At 47.3% G+C, this 18,746-nt stretch overlaps 1 protein-coding gene across 2 annotated transcripts in view; it reads left to right on the forward strand.

Annotated features, from left to right (window-relative positions):
* LOC140392064 (cohesin subunit SA-2) overlaps positions 1-18,746 on the forward strand; it is a 169,838-nt gene that overhangs the window by 107,014 nt on the left and 44,078 nt on the right. For both annotated transcript variants that reach the window (XM_072477283.1, XM_072477285.1), the window contains exons 15-19: positions 3,913-4,027; positions 11,907-12,024; positions 12,110-12,213; positions 13,984-14,076; positions 16,026-16,121. In XM_072477283.1, the coding sequence (XP_072333384.1) occupies positions 3,913-4,027; positions 11,907-12,024; positions 12,110-12,213; positions 13,984-14,076; positions 16,026-16,121 (526 nt within the window). The remainder of the gene's footprint in view (positions 1-3,912; positions 4,028-11,906; positions 12,025-12,109; positions 12,214-13,983; positions 14,077-16,025; positions 16,122-18,746) is intronic.

Below are 18,746 nucleotides of genomic sequence, written 5' to 3' on the forward strand. Positions count from 1 at the left end.
CAGTTCTGAGGATGTTGGTGCTGGGGTTCATGTGTAGGACAAACACTTGTGGATAGGTGAAAATGGCTTGACCCACTCGTGATGTTTTCCGTATCAACACAGGACTACTTGCATGCCAAAGTATGTAAACAGCATGTAGTAGACAGAGCTAAGCAATCCCACAACAAACAGATCAAATCCAAGATCTGCAGTCCTGGCACACCCATATGTGAATGGGAGTGGACAATTAAACTTTTGTGGGCAGCACGATAGCATAGTGGTTAGCAATGTGGCTTCACAGCTCCAGGGTCCCAGGTTCGATTCCCCGCTGGGTCACTGTCTGTGTGAAGTCTGCACGTTCTCCCCGTGTCTGCGTGGGTTTCCTCCGGGTGCTCCGGTTTCCTCCCACAGTCCAAAGACGTGCAGGTTAGGTGGATTGGCCATGCTAAATTGCCCTTTGTATCCAAAAAGGTTAGGAGGGGTCATTGGGTTAAGGGGATAGGGTGGAAGTGAGGGCTTAAGTGGGGCGGTGCAGACTTGATGGGCTGAATGGCCTCCTTCTGCACTGTATGTTCTATGTTCTATGTATCCATCACTGGAGCAGAAAACAATGCAATGTGCCCCCCCCCCCCACTCCCTATCCCCGCAGAAAGTCTCAGTGTCAGTCGGTTCTGAGGAAGCTCACTGCACACAGACCCATGCCAGGGGAGGTTGTGGAAGCAGTTGCATTAACGGCGTTCAAAAGGATTCTTGACAAACACAGGGATAGGATGGGTATAGAGGGATACGGCACTAGGAAGTGCTGAGGGTTTGGGCAAAGGGTGGTATCATGACTGCTGCAGGCTCGGAAGGCTGAAGGGCCTGTTCCTGTGCTGTATTGTTCTTTGTTCTTCAACCATATTTACCAGTTCTTCAACCTTGTAATATTGCTGCCAATTTCGCCAGTCCTTAAAAATGAACATACATATTTTTGAGTTAACCAATTGCTTAGGTGTGGTTTGTGCCTTGATGTCTATCTACTAATTGAGCACAAGGAAAAGAGAAGCACAATTAACTGACCTAATTCTCTGTGGGTAGAAACATGCCTTGAAGTTTAAAATGTTTAAAATGGTGTTTTGCTCGGGCATCGTTTGGAATCCAGTGGCTATTGCCCAAGGTCAAAAGGGGTCAAAGAGCGAGGATGTTCTATCTGACCCGTGAGGTGAAGCTGGGCTGCGTGCAGGCGCCTGTGTTTTTGTTAATGATCCTGTCGTGTGGCACCATGAGAAGAGTCAGAGAGTTACTGGCCACCCAAGAGAGCAAGGATCCCCCCCCCCCCTCCCCCCCCCTTCCCAGTCCGTGGCTTTCCACCCGTTGAAACAAATGGGTTGGGAATCATGGGCAAAGTGACACAGCAGCAGGAAGTCCCTTTTGTCATTGGAGAAGTTCCTTTAGAAAGGACGATTCAATGCAAAATGAGTGTGGCCAAGCCCACTGCTTTTCAACATGTCCAACGGGTGAAGTAAGAGGTTCCAGTAAGTGTAAGACCTGGCCCTTTACATCATGTTATCCTCATGCGGCAACTCAGCAGAATACATTTCTCCTTTACAAAGGAGTGAGCCAAGAGAAATTTTGGGTCCAATATTATTTCTTCCTAAATATCTGGTAAGTAATTTCCCTACAGTCAAGACTTGCCTGTTTGGCCGATTGCTGGATCAATCTGTAGACAGGAGCTCCACCTGCAGGCTGTGTGTTACTGTGTATGAGATGGAATTAATTATCCAGTTCCACTGCGGTAACTTAATGCTAATGTACCACTGCTGGAAAAGCTTCCCTGAAATAAATGGAGCTCAGAAGGACAAGGACAGCAGAAACATGGGAACACCAGAAGGGAAATCCCACTCCAAGTCACTCACCGTCCTGATTTGGGGGTGTATCGCGGTTCCTTCACTGTCGCTGGGTAAAAATCCTGGAATTCCCTCCCTAACACCACGTCCCTCCCTAACAGGTGCACGTACACCTCAGGGTCTGCAGTGGTTCGAGAAGGCAACTCACCCCCATCTTCTGAAGGGCAACTAGGGATGGGCAATAAATGTTGGCCTAACCAGCGATACACACATCCTTCAAATTACTTAATAAAGAGCAGCTCCTGAGGCATCTTTAAGGCCGTTAAATAAATAACCTTTATTGTCACAAGTAGGCTTACATTAACACTGCAATGAAGTTACTGGGAAAAGCCCCTAGTCGCCACATTCCGGTGCCTGTTCGGGTACACAGAGGGAGAATTCAGAATTCTCAGCCGGTACAGGAATTGAACTCGCGCTGCTGGCCTTGTTCTGCATCACAAACCAGCTGTCTAGCCCACTGAGCTAAACCAGCTCTCTGATTTCATTAGGCCAGGCATATTGCACTCTACAAGCAAAGGTGGCTGAAGAATACATTGCTTGGTGGCAGTAATCTTTCTCAGTGTTGATCCCACTAGCCATAACTTCACCAACAATACAGCTGTACACTGCTCCCCGTGACGTTACGGAAACGGAGTGGGACCAATATTTCAGGAACATCCTGGTCTATACCTTTCCTGTATTAGCAAGAACTTGCATTTATATAGTGCCATTCCCAAGCTCAGGACATCGCCAAAACTGCTTTGCCACTAACCTTTGAAATGTCTCAGTGTTGTAATGTGGGAAGTGCTACAACCAATTTGCACAAAGCAAATTCCCAAATGCAGCAGCCAGGTAAATAACCAGTTGGTTTATTGATGTTGGGTGACCATAACTATTTAGTTTAAAAAATATATATTTAAAGTGCCCAATTCTTTTTTTTGCTAATTAAGGGGCAATTTACCTAACCTGCATATCATTGGGTTGCAAGGGTGAAACCTCACGCAGAACGGGGACAATGTGCAAACTCTTTAAAAAAAAATTTAGAGTACCCAATTCATTTTTTCCAATTAAGGGGCAATTTAGCGTGGCCAATCCACCTACCCTGCACATCTTTGGGTTTGTGGGGGCGAAGCCCACGCAAACAAAGGGAGAATGTGCAAACTCCACACGGACAGTGACCCAGAGCCCGGATCGAACCTGGGACCTCGGCGCCGTGAGGCAGCAGCACTAACCCACTGCGCCACCGTGCTGCCCTCCATGTGCAAACTCCAAGTAGACAGTGATCCGGGGCCGGGATCGAACCCAGGTCCTCAGCACTGTGAGGCAGCAGTGCTAACCACTGTGCCACTGTGCAGCCCCGTGGTGGGGGGGGGGTAAATATTAGCCAGGTCAATGGGGCGAAGTCTTCTGCTATTCTTCGAAATCACAGAATCTTTACAGTGCGGACGGAGGCCATTCAGCCCATCGGGCCTGTGCTAGCTCTCTGAAAGAGCATTCTAACTCACCCCACGCCCCTACCACAGAATCACAGAGTGAAACCTCAGCGGGGAGACGGGGTGTCATTTTAAAGACCTACATTCCATTCAACAGTGCAGAGTTCCCTCAATAATGTAGTGGAGTGTCAGCTTAGACTATCGTCGGGTTTCTGCAGTGGGACGTGAAGTCACGATCCTATTGACTTATCAGTACACTCTTCTCTTGTATCCACATAACATTTTTGCTGAAATTATAGCATCTATTTCCTTTGAGGAGCAGACCTGCCTTCAATGGCTCCTCAGGAATATATGCAATGGGTCCCGTCTTCAGTGTGTTGATATTTGCAGCGTGTTCTGAGTCAATATTTACAGATGGGCCTCAAGAGTGTGTCAGTATTTGCTCAAGGTCCATGAGAGTTTGTCAGTATTTTCTGGGGGATCTGAGAGCGTGTCAATATTATCAGGGAGTCTGAAAACTTGTGTCGATATTTGTAGCGATTGATGAAAAGGGCCATGATCTGTGAGCATGAACTCTGAATCAATGGACAAGGAAATGCCAGATGTATCGCTCAATGGAAAACATTTGTATTTAGGTTGTTCGGCAGTCGAGAATCCGAAGTGCAAGATGAAATGCCTGAGAAAAGGGAAAAACTCATCCATAACCTCAGCCACATCAAGACTCTTGTTAACTTCTATCAGGAGAGTGAGGTAAGATTAATGTTGAGGATATATTGCAACCTTAAATCTTGTTCACTCACTTGTAGTCTGACATTGTGAGTTATTACTCCTGCTGAAATGTGTGGAGTATTTTTCTCTGCGGCTGCGTCCATCAACTGCATGGAGTTAGCAAAGCTGCTTCTTCACTTGTTATCATCGGCAGGAATTTTTGGATGGAGGGGCTTCCTGCCCCGCCCCCTGAAGAAGTGGCGGGGAAAGCATCCCTCCCCACTTGGATGGCAACAGCCCCAATAGTGACCGTTAATTGGCCGGAGACGGGACTTGAACCTTTCACTCAGGCGGAAGTCCTGCCTCATGGAGCTGTCGGCCGATCTGGTTGGCCAGCAGCTCTGTAGTCCTGGAAGTGCCAGTGGCAGCAATGGCCAGGACTGGGGCTACACATAGCCCCCAGATTCTAAGCTTCGGAGTCCAAGGCCAGGTAAGCGTAGAGGGGGAGGTGGGGTTCATTGCAGGGAGGGGAGGGGAGGCAAGGTCAGGTCAGGCCAGGTCAGGTCAGGTCAGGTCAGGTGAAAAAAATGAAAATCGCTTATTGTCACAAGTAGGCTTCAAATGAAGTTACTGTGAAAAGCCCCTAGTCACCACATTCCGGCACCTGTTCGGGGAGGCTAGTACGGGAATCGAACCGTGCTGCTAGCCTGCCTTGGTCTGCTTTAAAAGCCAGCGATTTAGCCCAGTGTGCTAAACCAGCCCCACTCAGGTCAGGTGTGGTAAAAGAGACCCATGTAAGGGATGATGCAAGGCTGCCCTGGGATTACTCTAACACCCTGGTTTCTTTTTGTATGATGGAGTGTTTTTCGACACCCCTGCTGCTGTCTGCCATGCTTGCACAATTCTCAGAGGGTCAAGTTTCAATTTCCAGACACCATAGTGATTGGACAGTGAGGAATTACACCTTCCATCAATATGGGTCGCCAGCGCAGCAATAGAAAGCACCCCTTTCTAATCCCCGGAACCCGGACGAGTGAGGCTATGGAGGGATTTGAAAGTAGGTGAGAATTATAAAATTGAGGCGTGGCTGGATGGGGAGCTAGAGTGGATCAGCGAGCACAGTTGTGCTGAGTGACAGGAACACAGAAGCAACATAATTGTGGATGGCCTCAACTAAACGCGGGATGGAAGACGGGAGGCTGGCCAGGAATGACCGGCCCTACACTCTGCTCGCAATAGTCCAGTCCGTAAGATTACTCACAGCTACCCTTGATGTGGAATTTGCCTTGAAGGTTCCTTGCCCAATGCCAGTGAAAGTCTGACTTTCCAGTGTGGGGGAAAATCCTTTTTTTTCCTCAAGGGTGATGATTGGAAATTTCAGACATGTGCTGTGCACAGTGTTCTGACCAGAATGGCCTCCGCCTGGACTTTCAATTTCGAGGGACAGATCCACAACTGTCCCTGTGCTCTTTTAAAAAATATATAAATTTAGCGTACCCAATTCATTTTTTCCAATTAAGGGGCAATTTAGCATGGCCAATCCACCTAGACTGCACATCTTTGGGTTGTGGGGGTGAGACCCACGCAGACACAAGGAGAATGTACAAACTCCACACAGACAGTGACCCAGGATCAGGTTCGAACCCGGGTCCTCAGCGCCGTGGGCTGCAGTGCTAACCACTGCGCCACCCTGGTATCATGGAATTGAACCAACCACTTCGTTATTTGACATAACGTGAATTCATATAGCGCCTTTCTCAACCGAGTCTGCTGCACCCGCAACAGAGTTGCACTCCCTCAGTGCCAGCCAGGTCAGCCTGGGTTTTGTGTTCAAGTCTCTGAGTTGGGGAAGCGGTGGTGGCAAACTGGTGGCAAACACTTAAAGATCTTTGAACATGTTAGAAAGCTGAACCAAAGAAACAATGTATGTGTCATTTTAAATATCGGCAATTTGCCGAGATGTACATGAAGGAAGCGTGTTAGTCGATATCAGTATCAATCACCATTATCTGCCAGCCCAACACAAAGTATCCAGACTGTAAAGTGACAACTATGAACCAAAATTGGCAACTTTTTCAGCAACTTCTCTGATCCTTTCACTCAACCTAACTTCCCCAATAAGCTCCCGCCCCACGCCTACTCTCATTGGCTACCAGTGTTTGCCGGCTGATTGTTGCAGAGCGGCAGCGCGCCCTCTGATTGCCAATGGGATGCCAGAGCTCCAGGAGAACCAGGGGGCAGAGGTGAGTGCAGTGACCATTACTAAGGAGAGGTTTCTGGGGAAACTGAAAGGTCTGAAGGTGGATAAGTCAGCTGGACCGGATGGGCTACACCCCAGGGTCCTAAAAGAGATAGCTGAGGAAATTGTGGAGGCATTAGTGATGATCTTTCAGGAATCACTGGAGGCAGGAAGGTTCCTAGAGGACTGGAAAGTGGTTAATGTGACACCACTGTTTAAGAAGGGAGGGAGGCAGAAGACGGGAAATTATCGGCCGGTTAGCCTGACTTTGGTCATTGGTAAGATTTTAGAGTCTATTATTAAAGATGAGATCGCGAAGCACTTGGAAGTGCATGGTAAAATAGGACTGAGGCAGCACGGCTTTGTCAAAGGGAGGTTGTGTCTGACAAATCTGTTTGAGTTCTTTGAGGAGGTAACAAGCAAGTTAGACAAAGGATAATCAGTGGACGTGATTTACTTAGCTTTCCAGAAGGCCTTTGACAAGGTGTCACATAGGAGACTGTTAAATTAGTTAAGAGCCCATGGTGTTAAGGGTAAGATCCTGGCATGGATAGAGGATTGGCTGACTGGCAGAAGGCAAAGAGTGGGGATAAAGGGGTCTTTTTCAGGATGGCATCCGGTGACTAGTGGTGTGCCTCAGGGGTCTGTGCTAGGACCACAACTTTTTACAATATACATTAATGATCTGGAAGAAGGAACTGAAGGCACTGTTCCTAAGTTTGCAGATGATACAAAGATCTGTAGAGGGACAGGTAGTATTGAGGAAGCAAGGGGGCTGCAGAAGGACTTGGACAAGCTAGGAGAGTGGGCAATGAAGTGGCAAATGAAATGCAATGTGGAAAAGTGTGAGGTTATGCACTATGGAAGGAGGAATCTTGGCATAGACTATTTTCTAAATGGGGAAATGCTTCGGAAAGCAGAAGCACAAAGGGACTTGGGACTCCTTGTTCACGATTCTCTTAAAGTTAATGTGCAAGTTCAGTCGGCAGTTAACAAGCATTCATGTCAAGAGGGCTAGAATACAAGACCAGGGATGTACTTCTGAGGCTGTATAAGGCTCTGGTCACACCCTATTTGGAGTATTGTGAGCAGTTTTGGGCCCCATATCTAAGGAAGGATGTGCTGGCCTTGGAAAGGTTCCAAAGGAGATTCATAAGAATGATCCCTGAAATAAAGAACTTGTCCTATGAGGAACGTTTGAGGACTCTGAGTCTGTACTCGTTGGAGTTTAGAAGGATGAGGGGGGAATATTATTGAAACGTACAAGATACTGCGAGGCCTGGATAAAGTGGACGTGGAGACGATGGTTCCACTTGTAGGAAAAATCTAGAACCAGAGGACACAATCTCAGATTAAAGGGACGATCCTTTAAAACAGAGATGAGGAGGTATTTTTTCAGTCAGAGGGTGGTGAATCTGTGGAACTCTTTGCCGCTGAAGGCTGTGGAGGCCAAATCACTGAGTCTCTTTAAGACAGAGATATATAGTTTCTGATTAATAAGGGGATCAGGGGTTATTGGGAGAAGGCAGGAGAATGAGGATGAGAAAATATCAGCTATGATTGAACGGCAGAGCAGACTCGATGGGCCGAGTGGCCTAATCCTGCTCCTATGTCTTATGGTCTTATGGTCTAATGTGCAAACTCCACACAGGCAGTGACCCAGAGTCAGGATCAAACCTGGGACCTCGGCGCCGTGAGGCAGCAGGGCTAACCCACTGCGCCACCGTGCTGCCCTTCCCTGCGCTCTTTTTACCTTGATCTCTTGATCCAGCACATAACATAATTCCAAATAACAATCCCTTAAAACATGGGGCATCTCACTTGTCGGTGAATACATATGGAACACGGCATCTTAATATTAAGAAAGGATTTCCTGCCAGAATTGCTATTAATAATGTGAATAAAGAAAGAACAAAGAAAAGTACAGCACAGGAACAGGCCCTTCGTCCCTCCAAGCCTGTGCCGACCATGCTGCCCGTCAAAACGAAAATCTTCTGCACTTCAGGGGTCCGTATCCCTCTATTCCCATCCTATTCATGTATTTGTCAAGATGTCGCTTAAAAGTTACTATCATCCCTGCTTCCACCACCTCCTCCGGCAGCGAGTTCCAGGCACCCACTACCCTTTGTGTAAAAAAACTTGCCTCGTATATCTCCTCTAAACCTTGCCCCTGGCACCTTAAACCTATGCCCCCTAGAAATTGACCCCTCTACCCTGGGGAAAAGTCTCTGACTATCCACTCTGTCTTTGCCCCTCATATAATTTTGTGGACCTCTATTAGGTCGCCCCTCAACCTCTGTCATTCCAGTGAGAACAAACCGAGTTTATTCAACCTCTCCTCATAGCTAATGCCCTCCATACCAGGCAACATTCTTGTAAATCTCTTCTGCACCCTCTCTAAAGCCTCCACGTTCTTCTGGTAGTGTGGCGGCCAGAATTGAACACGATACACCAAGTGTGGCCTAACTAAGGTTCTCTACAGCTGCAACATGACTTGCCAATTTTTATACTCAATGCCCTGGCCAATGAAGGCAAGCATGCCGTATGCCTTCTTGTCTACCTTCTCACCTGTGTTGCCCCTTTCAGTGACCTGTGGACCTGTACACCGAGATCTCTCTGACTGTCAATACTCTTGAGGGTTCTACCATTCACTGTATATTCCCTACCTGCATTAGACCTTCCAAAATGCCTTACCTCACATTTGTCTGGCTTAAACTCCATCTGCCATCTCTCCGCCCAAGTCTCCAAACGATCTAAATCCTGCTGTATCCTCTGACAGTCCTCATCGCTATCCACAATTCCAGCAACCAGTGTGTCATCTGCAAACTTACTAATCAGACCAGTTACATTTTCCTCCAAATCATTTATATATACTACAAACAGCAAAGGTCCCAGCACTGATCCCTGCGGAACACCACTGGTCACAGCCCTCCAATTAGAAAAGCATCCTTCCATTGCTACTCTCTGCCTTCTATGACCTAGCCAGTTCTGTATCCATCTTGCCAGCTCACCCCTGATCCCGTGTGACTTCACCTTTTGTATCAGTCTGCCATGAGGGACCTTGTCAAAGGCCTTACTGAAGTCCATGTAGACAACACCCACTGCCCTAGCTGCATCAATCATCTTTGTGACCTCCTCGAAAAACTCTATCAAGTTCGTGAGACGCGACCTCCCCTTCAAAAAACCGCGCTGCCTCTCGCTAATACGTCCATTTGCTTCCAAGTGGGAGTTGATCCTGTCTCGAAGAATTCTCTCCAGTGATTTCCCTACCACTGACGTAAGGCTCACCGGCCTGTAGTTCCCTGGATTATCCTTGCTACCCTTCTTAAACAGAGGAACAACATTGGCTATTCTCCAGTCCTCTGGGACATCACCTGAAGACAGTGAGGATCCAAAGATTTCTGTCAAGGCCTCAGCAATTTCCTCTGTAGCCTCCTTCAGTATTCTGGGGTAGATCCCATCAGGCCCTGGGGATTTATCTACCTTAATATTTTTCAAGACGCCCAACACCTCGTCTTTTTGGATCTCAATGTGACCCAGGCTATCTACACACCCTCTCCAGACTCAACATCCACCAATTCCTTCTCTTTGGTGAATACTCATGCAAAGTATTCATTTAGTACCTTGCCCATTTCCTCTGGCTCCACACATAAATTCCCTCGCCTGTCCTTCAGTGGGCCCACCCTTTCCCTGGCTACCCTCTTGCTTTTAATATACGTCTAAAAAGCCTTGGGATTTTCCTTAACCCTATTTGCCAATGACTTTTCGTGACCCCTTTTAGGCCTCCTGACTCCTTGCTTAAGTTCCTTCCTACTTTCCTTATATTCCACACAGGCTTCGTCTGTTCTCAGCCTTTTAGCCCTGACAAATGCCTCCTTTTTCTTTTTGACGAGGCCTATAATATCTCTCGTTATCCAAGGTTCCCGAAATTTGCCGTATTTATTCTTCTTCCACACAGGAACATGCCGGTCCTGAATTCCTTTCAACTGACATTTGAAAGCCTCCCACATGTCAGATGTTGATTTACCCTCAAACATCCGCCCCCAATCTAGGTACTTCAGTTCAATATTGTTATAATTAGCCTTCCCCCAATTTAGCACATTCACCCTCGGACCACTCTTATCCTTGTCCACCAGCACTTTAAAACTTACTGAATTGTGGTCACTGTTCCTGAAATGCTCCCCTACTGAAACTTTTACCACCTGGCCGGGCTCATTCCCCAATACCAGGTCCAGTATAGCCCCTTCCCTAGTTGGACTATCTACATATTGCTTTAAGAAGCCCTCCTAGATGCTCCTTACAAACTCTGTCCAAGCCCTTAGCACTAAGTGAGTCCCAGTCAATATTGGGGAAGTTAAAGTCTCCTATCACAACAACCCTGTTGCTTTTACTCCTTTCCAAAATTTCTCTACCTATCTGGTCCTCTATCTCCCGCTGGCTGTTGGTGGCCTGTAGTAAACCCCCAACATTGTGACTGCACCCTTCTTATCTTATTCCTGATCTCTCCCCATATAACCTCACTGCCCTCTGAGGTGTCCTCCCGCAGTACAGCTGTGATATTCTCCCTAACCAGTAGCGCAACTTCTCTACCCCTTTTACATCCCCCTTTATCCCGCCTGAAACATCTAAATCCTGGAACATTTAGCTGCCAATCCTGTCCTTCCCTTAACCAGGTCTCTGTAATGGCAACAACATCATAGCTCCAAGTACTAATCCAAGCTCGAAGTTCATCTCCCTTACCTATTATACATCTTGCATTAAAACATATGCACTTCAGGCCACCAGTCCTGCTGTTTTCAGCAACATCTCCCTGTCTGCTCTTCCTCAGAGCCATACTGGCCCTATTCCCTAGTTCGCCCTCAATTTTTTCACCTTCTGACCTATTGTTCCGGTACCCACCCCCCTGCCATGCTAGTTTAAACCTTCCCGTGTGACACTAGCAAACCTCGCGGCCAGGATATTTATGCCTCTCCATAACTATAAAGCTGCTGCATAGCCTATGTTTTTTGTAGTAATGTTCATGTCACTATGTCAAAGTGACTCTAAGGAATATTATCAAATAAAGTTTTGCACTGAGTCACAAGCTTTGTCAAAAAGTTGGAAAAGGGCAAACCATAACATGATAGAATGGTTGCAGCATATAAAAGGCTAACAGGTAGAGAATTGGAATAGGAAAAGGCCATTTGGCCCAGTCTGTCCATGCCAGCTCTCTACAAGAGCATCTCACCTAGTCCCACTCTCTACTCCTCTTCCATGTAGCTCTTCCGATAATGCATTCCAGATCCTCACCACTCGCTGGATTTTCCTCATGTCGGCCTTGCCCAGTTTCTTTGTGCCCAGGCCACTCATGGTTCTGAAGACCTCCATCTCTCAATTAATCTTCTCTTCTGCAAGTAGAACAGAAAGAGGGGAGGGGTAGTGGAGGGGCGGAGGGCTTAGGGGAGGGACCTCCACTGCTCAGAGCCGAGGCAGCTGAAGGCATGACCGTCAATGATGAACTGATGAAAGAAATCAGGGTAAATCAGTAGGAGTGGAAAATTGGGCGGATCCGAAAACAGGCAGCCAATCTGCAGCCACCATTTTAGGCCCGATTGTCAAGAGAAACGTCGGCCCACTCTCTGCCAGGGACAAATGAACTCCACTGCGACTTGATGTTGAATGCTTGCTCCCTGTTCCCGTTAGGATAGCGCACGGTCAGCCTACCTCGTTGACAGTCTTTGGGATTGCTCAGCGTCCATACTGAAGGACTGGAAGTCCATGACGACTTTATTGCTGGAAGGTGGCGACCCGGAAGACGAAGGTAAGGAAGCTGTTGAAGGGCCAAACCTTGAATCCCTGCCATCAGTTCGAGGTATTTGCATTCAAAAAATAATTTTCCTTTCTAGCTTTGACTCACCTACAGAAGAAAGCTCTGGTTGAAATTATGCTGAGCACAATACGACAAGCTGCAGAAGGCCATCCACCTGGAGGCAGATGTTTGGGGAAGAAGGTTAGTGTGTTATTGATTAAGGTCCTAGTTTTGTTGCAGCATGCCCTCAGACACAAGGGCCACCTGAATGTGGCACAAGATACACATCCTGGGACTCAGCATGGATGTGAGAAATGCTGGACAAACGAGACCAATATCCATCTAGCCAGTATCCCACTACTGCACGACTCAGAGATAACGGAGCTGTTGACTAATCATTGTAACCAATCTCTGTCCTTCAATGTAAACTCTTTCTATTTTCCAATGCTGAGATTTCACGCAAAACTTCACCAAAGGTTTATGTGACTGACTGGTCTTGAACGAAGACAAATTTTCTTCTTAATGCTTTTACGATGGGAATGGGAAAAACAAATATTTAGAAGGGGGAATTTTACAGATTTGTGTGCCCGGCATGGAGCATCGATGTGGAGGGCGTGTATCAATAATCCAGGTGCTAGAGTTGAAATATTGATGGAGCAATGTGATAAGACCATCTGGGGTTTGCACAGAAATCAATGTGCCATTGCCACCTGGATCTTACTCTGATGTCCAATGTGCCGATGTTCATTTGACCACTCCTTGTCTTTTGTGGCTTTTAAGTGATCTAAATAACACTTTCAGGTTACCCAATTAGCTTTTTCTCCAATTCTTTACCAGAAGCGTAAGTTTCTTTCCCTTTGGGCCATTGGCCTCTTCCTTCTCTTTGTCACTGAAAATGGGCAAGAGCAGCCCTGGGCCGAAAGGCCTCCCATTATCACTGACAAAATGCTGGGATGGCTGGGGAGCTGATTGGAATAGGCGTATCCCACAGAACTGTGAGGTGGCAGGGCGCAGATTTCCTTCTGTAAATTCCATCACTTAGCCATGCTCGTGAACAGACTCCAGGTGGTACCCCACAAAGAGGAAGGGCCCTTGGTTGCCTCCAAGTGGCTGTTTGCTAAGCAACGTCAGCAATGGCCTGCTCGTAGGTTGCAAACTGCATGGTCTAATAGTGGGAGGAGGCCGGATGGACTGAACTGGCTGGATTTTTTTCTTGAGCGAAGAAGATGTTGAAAGGTGACTAAAGACAGAGCTTTAAAACTAGGAAGGGGTTTTGATAAGGTAGCCGCACAGAAAACGTTTCCACTTGTGGGGGATCATAAACTAGGCGTCATAAATATAAGATGGTCATCAATAGATCCAGTAGTGAATTCAGGAGAAATTTCTCTCCCTGGCCAATGGTTAGAATGTGGAACATTCTGGAGTGAGGTGTCATTGAGGTCAGGAGCACAGATACGGGGAAGGTGGATAAACACATGAGGGAGATGTTGATATGTCTTGTAGTTCCCAGACGTTTGAAGTAGTCTCATTTGTTTACACAGATCTTTCCATGTGGGGGTGCAATTGTTGCTTTGTACATTGACTTGTTTTTGTGCTGTATAACCTCTGTAATCGATACTGTTATCACTACTTCCCTCCATTCAAGGTGTCTGTAAAATCGCATCTATTTCTTATTCATTGTTATAACTGATTAGAAACCATGGATATTCATGGTTATCTTTTGCCAGTGCATCTATAACACTAGCTTACCATCTGCAAACACCTCCCCACAACCCCGCTCCCCCCGCTCCTCACTCCCACAAGTCTTCTTGCCAGTATCTCTTACCTCTTCCCAGGGATGGTTCATGAGATAATGATCGTCAACATTGATCCCGTACAGCCATTACAGAATGAGTACCGATTGGTAGCTGCGCTATCTTGTACACCTACACTTACAAAGTGGACTCACGTGCCTTGTACTGTGATTTTTAGGTTCAAATGATGAAAGAGAGAAAATCGCTGATTGACGATCGGGCCAAGCTCACTGAACATTTCATTGTGTTACTTCCACAGCTCTTAGCTAAGGTATGTGGCACTTTATACTGGAGCCTGTCTCTTGGTTATTTCCTTGCAGTTGGCCCACTTGGCAAAGGCATCATTACAGCGCAGTACAGGCCCTCATGGGGCGCAAACCTCAGAGCGTCCCATGCTTGAAGTCAACTGATCACAGCTGGGCAAATGATAGAGCTGTTACATTGCATCACTAGGCAATGGGTTGTCTAATTCGCCAATTTTCCACTCCTGAGCTCTGATCCCCAAGTGTAGAATCTTACACCACAGAAGACCATTCGGCCCATCATACCACCTTTCTGATTGTTCTTTTTCAAGGGTTTATCCAGCTCCATTTTGAAAGTTATTATTAAATTTACCTGCACCACCCTTTCAAGTATCTCACTGCAGATGACACCAACTCACTGGGTAAAATAGCTGCTGCAAAATGTGCGGAGACATTGAGCAAAGACAGGGTGGGATGTTTGGTTTTATGTCCAAAGAGGTTGTCGACACTGTCTCTCCAGCCTGACTTGGAAAGAATGGCTGCTTGTATGAGGTACTGGAGAGGAGGGATTACTGCCTCCTATAGAACCAAATTCCAACAAGTCACTGGGAGATTGTTCTCTTCCTGTCCTTGGGGAATTGGTGTTCACCAGTCTCAATGAAGAGGGCAAGGGGGGGCTGAGACTACCCCCCCCCCACCCCCCCCCCCCCCCCCTTACCATCTCCCCTTGTTTCCCCAAGATTTTCTGCCAATTTCCCAATGAATATAACTGGCATGCACCCGCTGTGGACGCAGGGATCAGCATTTCTATTATCAGCTCACAAGAGAATGTCTGGCCTTCTGTTGCACTCTCGAAAATGTGCGGCCCTCAGCAGCCCCAGCACAGCCGGAACAAAATTAATGTCAGGGTCTTTTTCTTGGAAGGTCTCTGGGATTCCTGAGAAAGATTGGAGATCCAAAGGCAAGTTGTGAAATCCGTTGATCCTCTCTGCGCCACTTATGGACGATGTAAAGGCCCTGGGATATTGTGGTAATACACATCATCCCTGTTCTCACTGACCTGCATTGGCTCCCTGTCAAACAAGGGATGTTTTCAAATCCCTCCATGGCTTTTGCCCCTCTCTGTGTCTGAATCTCATACAATCTCCAAGATGTCTGTGCTCATCTAATTCCTGCTGCTAAAGCATCCCCAATTTTAATTGTTCCGCCATTGGTGGTCTTCCCTTCAGTTGCCGAGGCTCCAAACCCTGGAATTCCCTCCCTGCACCTTTCTGTCTCGCTTTGTTCCTTTAAGAGGCCCTTTGGCCAGGTTTTTGATCAACTGACCCAACATCTCCTTCTGTGGCTCAGTGTCATATTTTGTTTTATAATACCCCTGTGAAGAAGCCAGGAACGACCTTTAAAGGAGCTACTCAAGTTGATGTTTCTCTGCCCTCCCGCAGCAGCCTGGAGTCCGGATGTTGGTGGCCGTGAGCACAGTCTCAACCCTGCCGCTGGGCCCCTGTTCTGTTCCTGATGAAGGACCTGCCGGGGGTAGGCCTGCTCCGGGAGTGGGCCCAAACCAGGCCCGGGGATTGGGCCAGGAAAAATGTGGTCAGGTGCTGCCTCTGAGGAGATTCAACCGTAATCTCTTCATTCCAAAGATGTGCAGGTTAGGTAGATTGGCCATGATCAAAGTACGGGGTGACGGGGATAGCGCAGGGGAGTGGGCCTCGGTTGAGTGCTCTTTTGGAGGCCTGGTGCAGACTTGATGGACCGAATGGCTTCCTTCTGCACTGTAGGGATTCTATTCCATGGATAGACGAGGAGGGGTAATCAAATTAGTTGAAAAAGAATAGGAAAGTGCTACTTAAGACCCTTGGAGCTATTTGAGATAGCAGTTTGTGTCTTTTGAGATAGCAGATTGTGTCTTTTGACAACTGGGAGAGAATCTGATGATGTTAATTCCGCAGTATTCTGTTTTATGTTGATTCCGCAGTATTCCGCTGATGGAGAGGAAGTGATTACAGTCAACCTTTTGCAAATACCTCAGTACTTTGACCTGGAGAGTTACGATACTGCACAACTAGAGGAGGTGAGCAAGTCGATACTATTGCATTATTACAGATAAATGACTAGTCAAAGGAATAAATCTGCGTGCAGTCAAAGGAAGATCTGAAGCGCCTGAAAATAAAACAGATGTGCATCAGCAGCTGTGTGGTGTTCAGCAGATAGTGACCCTGATGCCTGTCTACTAAGATCACCAACCGAGGAGTGTGTCTCTGGGCTGGTGAATGGTGCGGGTGATGGATGTGACACCTCTTTGCTGTATTCCTCAGAGGTCGGGTGGGAAAGCGGCACGGTGGTTAGCACTGTTGCCCCACAGTGCCAGGGACCTGGCTTCAATTCTAGCCCAGTATGGGGGTGACCCGACCTGTCCCTCCACCAGAGACCCCCTACAGAGTCCCCCTAAATAAGGAGACCCCACCAGTGACTCCCTAAATAAAGAGACCGCTACAGAGACCCCTATAAAAGAGACTCCAAAGATCCCCCAGAGGAGAGATCCCTGTTAGGAAGCCCCCCTCCTCCTCCCTCCACCCCCCCCCCCCCTCCCAGAAGAGAGACCCCTATTTTGAAGCGAGAGAGCAGTCCAGAGAGAGGCAGTGAAAAAGAACCACTGCTTTAACACTCACCTGGGCAATACACCTGCTGGCTCAGGCAGAGGAAGCAGCAACTGTCAATTCCTGGAAAGAGAAAACCAGTCCGCTGTGTTCAAACCCCCTCAGATCTTTGATCTGCAAGCCATTAATTTATTTCTCTTTGCTATTGATTTTACTAGTCTGTGTTTGACAGCTTCCACACACCCTCACAGCTGTCAGCATTGTTCCACTCATCTTCCTTCATGGTTGAGTAACCTTCACGTGGTCAGCTGTCAAACTAACAGCACTTAATTCTGTTTCAAGTGGTCCAGGACTGTCAATCAAAGTTCAATGGTTATAAATATTGTGGTTAGCTTCCAGGCAGGGCCTTGCATTTGGGGGCGGGTGGGGGGGGGGTGCTTGGATGGATTTTGGGGACAACTCCTTTAAAGAGTTACCCCCTTGGTCCACCACACGGTCCATCGCATTAGGCCAGAAGACCGGAGAATCCTGAAGGTCATAAGAACATAAGAACTAGGAACAGGAGTAGGCCATCTGGCCCCTCGAGCCTGCTCCGCCATTTAATGAGATCATGGCTGATCTTTGTGGACTCAGCTCCACTCTCCGGCCCGTACACCATATCCCCGAATCCCTTTATTCTTTAGAAAGGTATCTATCTTTTTCTTAAAAACGTTTAAAGAAGGAGCCTCAACTGCTTCACTGGGCAAGGAATTCCAGAGATTCACAACCCTTTGGGTGAAGAAGTTCCTCCTCCACTCCGTCCTAAATCTACTTCCCCTTATTTTGAGGCTAGTTCTGCTTTCCCCGACCAGTGGAAACAACCTGCCCGCATCTATCCTATCTATTCCCTTCATAATTTTATATGTTTCAATAAGATCCCCCCGCATCCTTCTAAACTCCAATGAGTACAGTCCCAGTCTACTCAACCTCTCGTCATAATCTAATCCCCTCAACTCTGGGATCAACCTAGTGAATCTCCTCTGCACTCCCTCCAATGCCAATATGTCCTTTCTCAGGTAAGGAGACCAAAACTGAACACAATACTCCAGATGCGGCCTCACCAACACCCTATACAATTGCAGCATAACCTCCCTAGTCTTGAACTCCATCCCTCTAGCAATGAAAGACAAAACTCGATTAGCCTTCTTAATCACCTGTTGCACCTGCACACCAACTTTTTGCGACTCGTGCACCAACACACCCAGGTCCCTCTGCACAGCAGCATGTTTTAACATCTTACTGTTTAAATAATAATCCATTCTGCTGTTATTCCTCCCAACATGGATAGCCTCACCCTTGGCAACATTGAATTCCATCTGCCAGACCCTAGCCCATTCACCTAACCTATCCAAATCCTTCTGCAGACTTCCGGTATCCTCTGCACTTTTTGCTTTACCACTCATCTTAGTGTCGTCTGCAAACTTTGACACATTGCACTTGGTCCCCAACTCCAAATCGTCTATGTAAATTGTGAACAACTGCGGGCCCAACACTGATCCTTGAGGGACCCCACTAGTTACAGGTTGCCAACCAGAGAAACACCCATTTATCCCCACTCTCTGCTTTCTGTCAGTTAACCAATCCTCTACACATGCTACCACTTCACCCTCAATGCCATGCATCTTTAGTTTATGCAGCAACCTTTTGTGTGGCACCTTGTCAAAAGCTTTCTGGAAATCCAGATATACCACATCCATTGGCTCCCCGTTATCTACTGCACTGGTAACGTCCTCAAAAACTTCTACCACATTAGTCAGACACGACCTACCCTTTGTGAACCCATGCTGCGTCTGCCCAATGCGACAATTTCCCTCCAGGTGCCCCGCTATTCCCTCATTAATGATAGATTCCAGCATTTTCCCTACAACCGAAGTTAAGCTTACCGGCCTATAATTACCCGCTTTCTGCCGACCTCCTTTTTTAAACAGTGGTGTCACGTTTGCTACTTTCCAATCCTCTGGGGCCACCCCAGAGTCTAGTGAATTTTGATAAATTATCACTAGTGCGTTTACAATTTCCCTAGCCATCTCTTTTAACACTCTGGGATGCATCCCATCAGG

This window comes from Scyliorhinus torazame, chromosome 15 (genome assembly GCF_047496885.1).
Source record: "Scyliorhinus torazame isolate Kashiwa2021f chromosome 15, sScyTor2.1, whole genome shotgun sequence".
Lineage (NCBI taxonomy): Eukaryota > Metazoa > Chordata > Chondrichthyes > Carcharhiniformes > Scyliorhinidae > Scyliorhinus > Scyliorhinus torazame.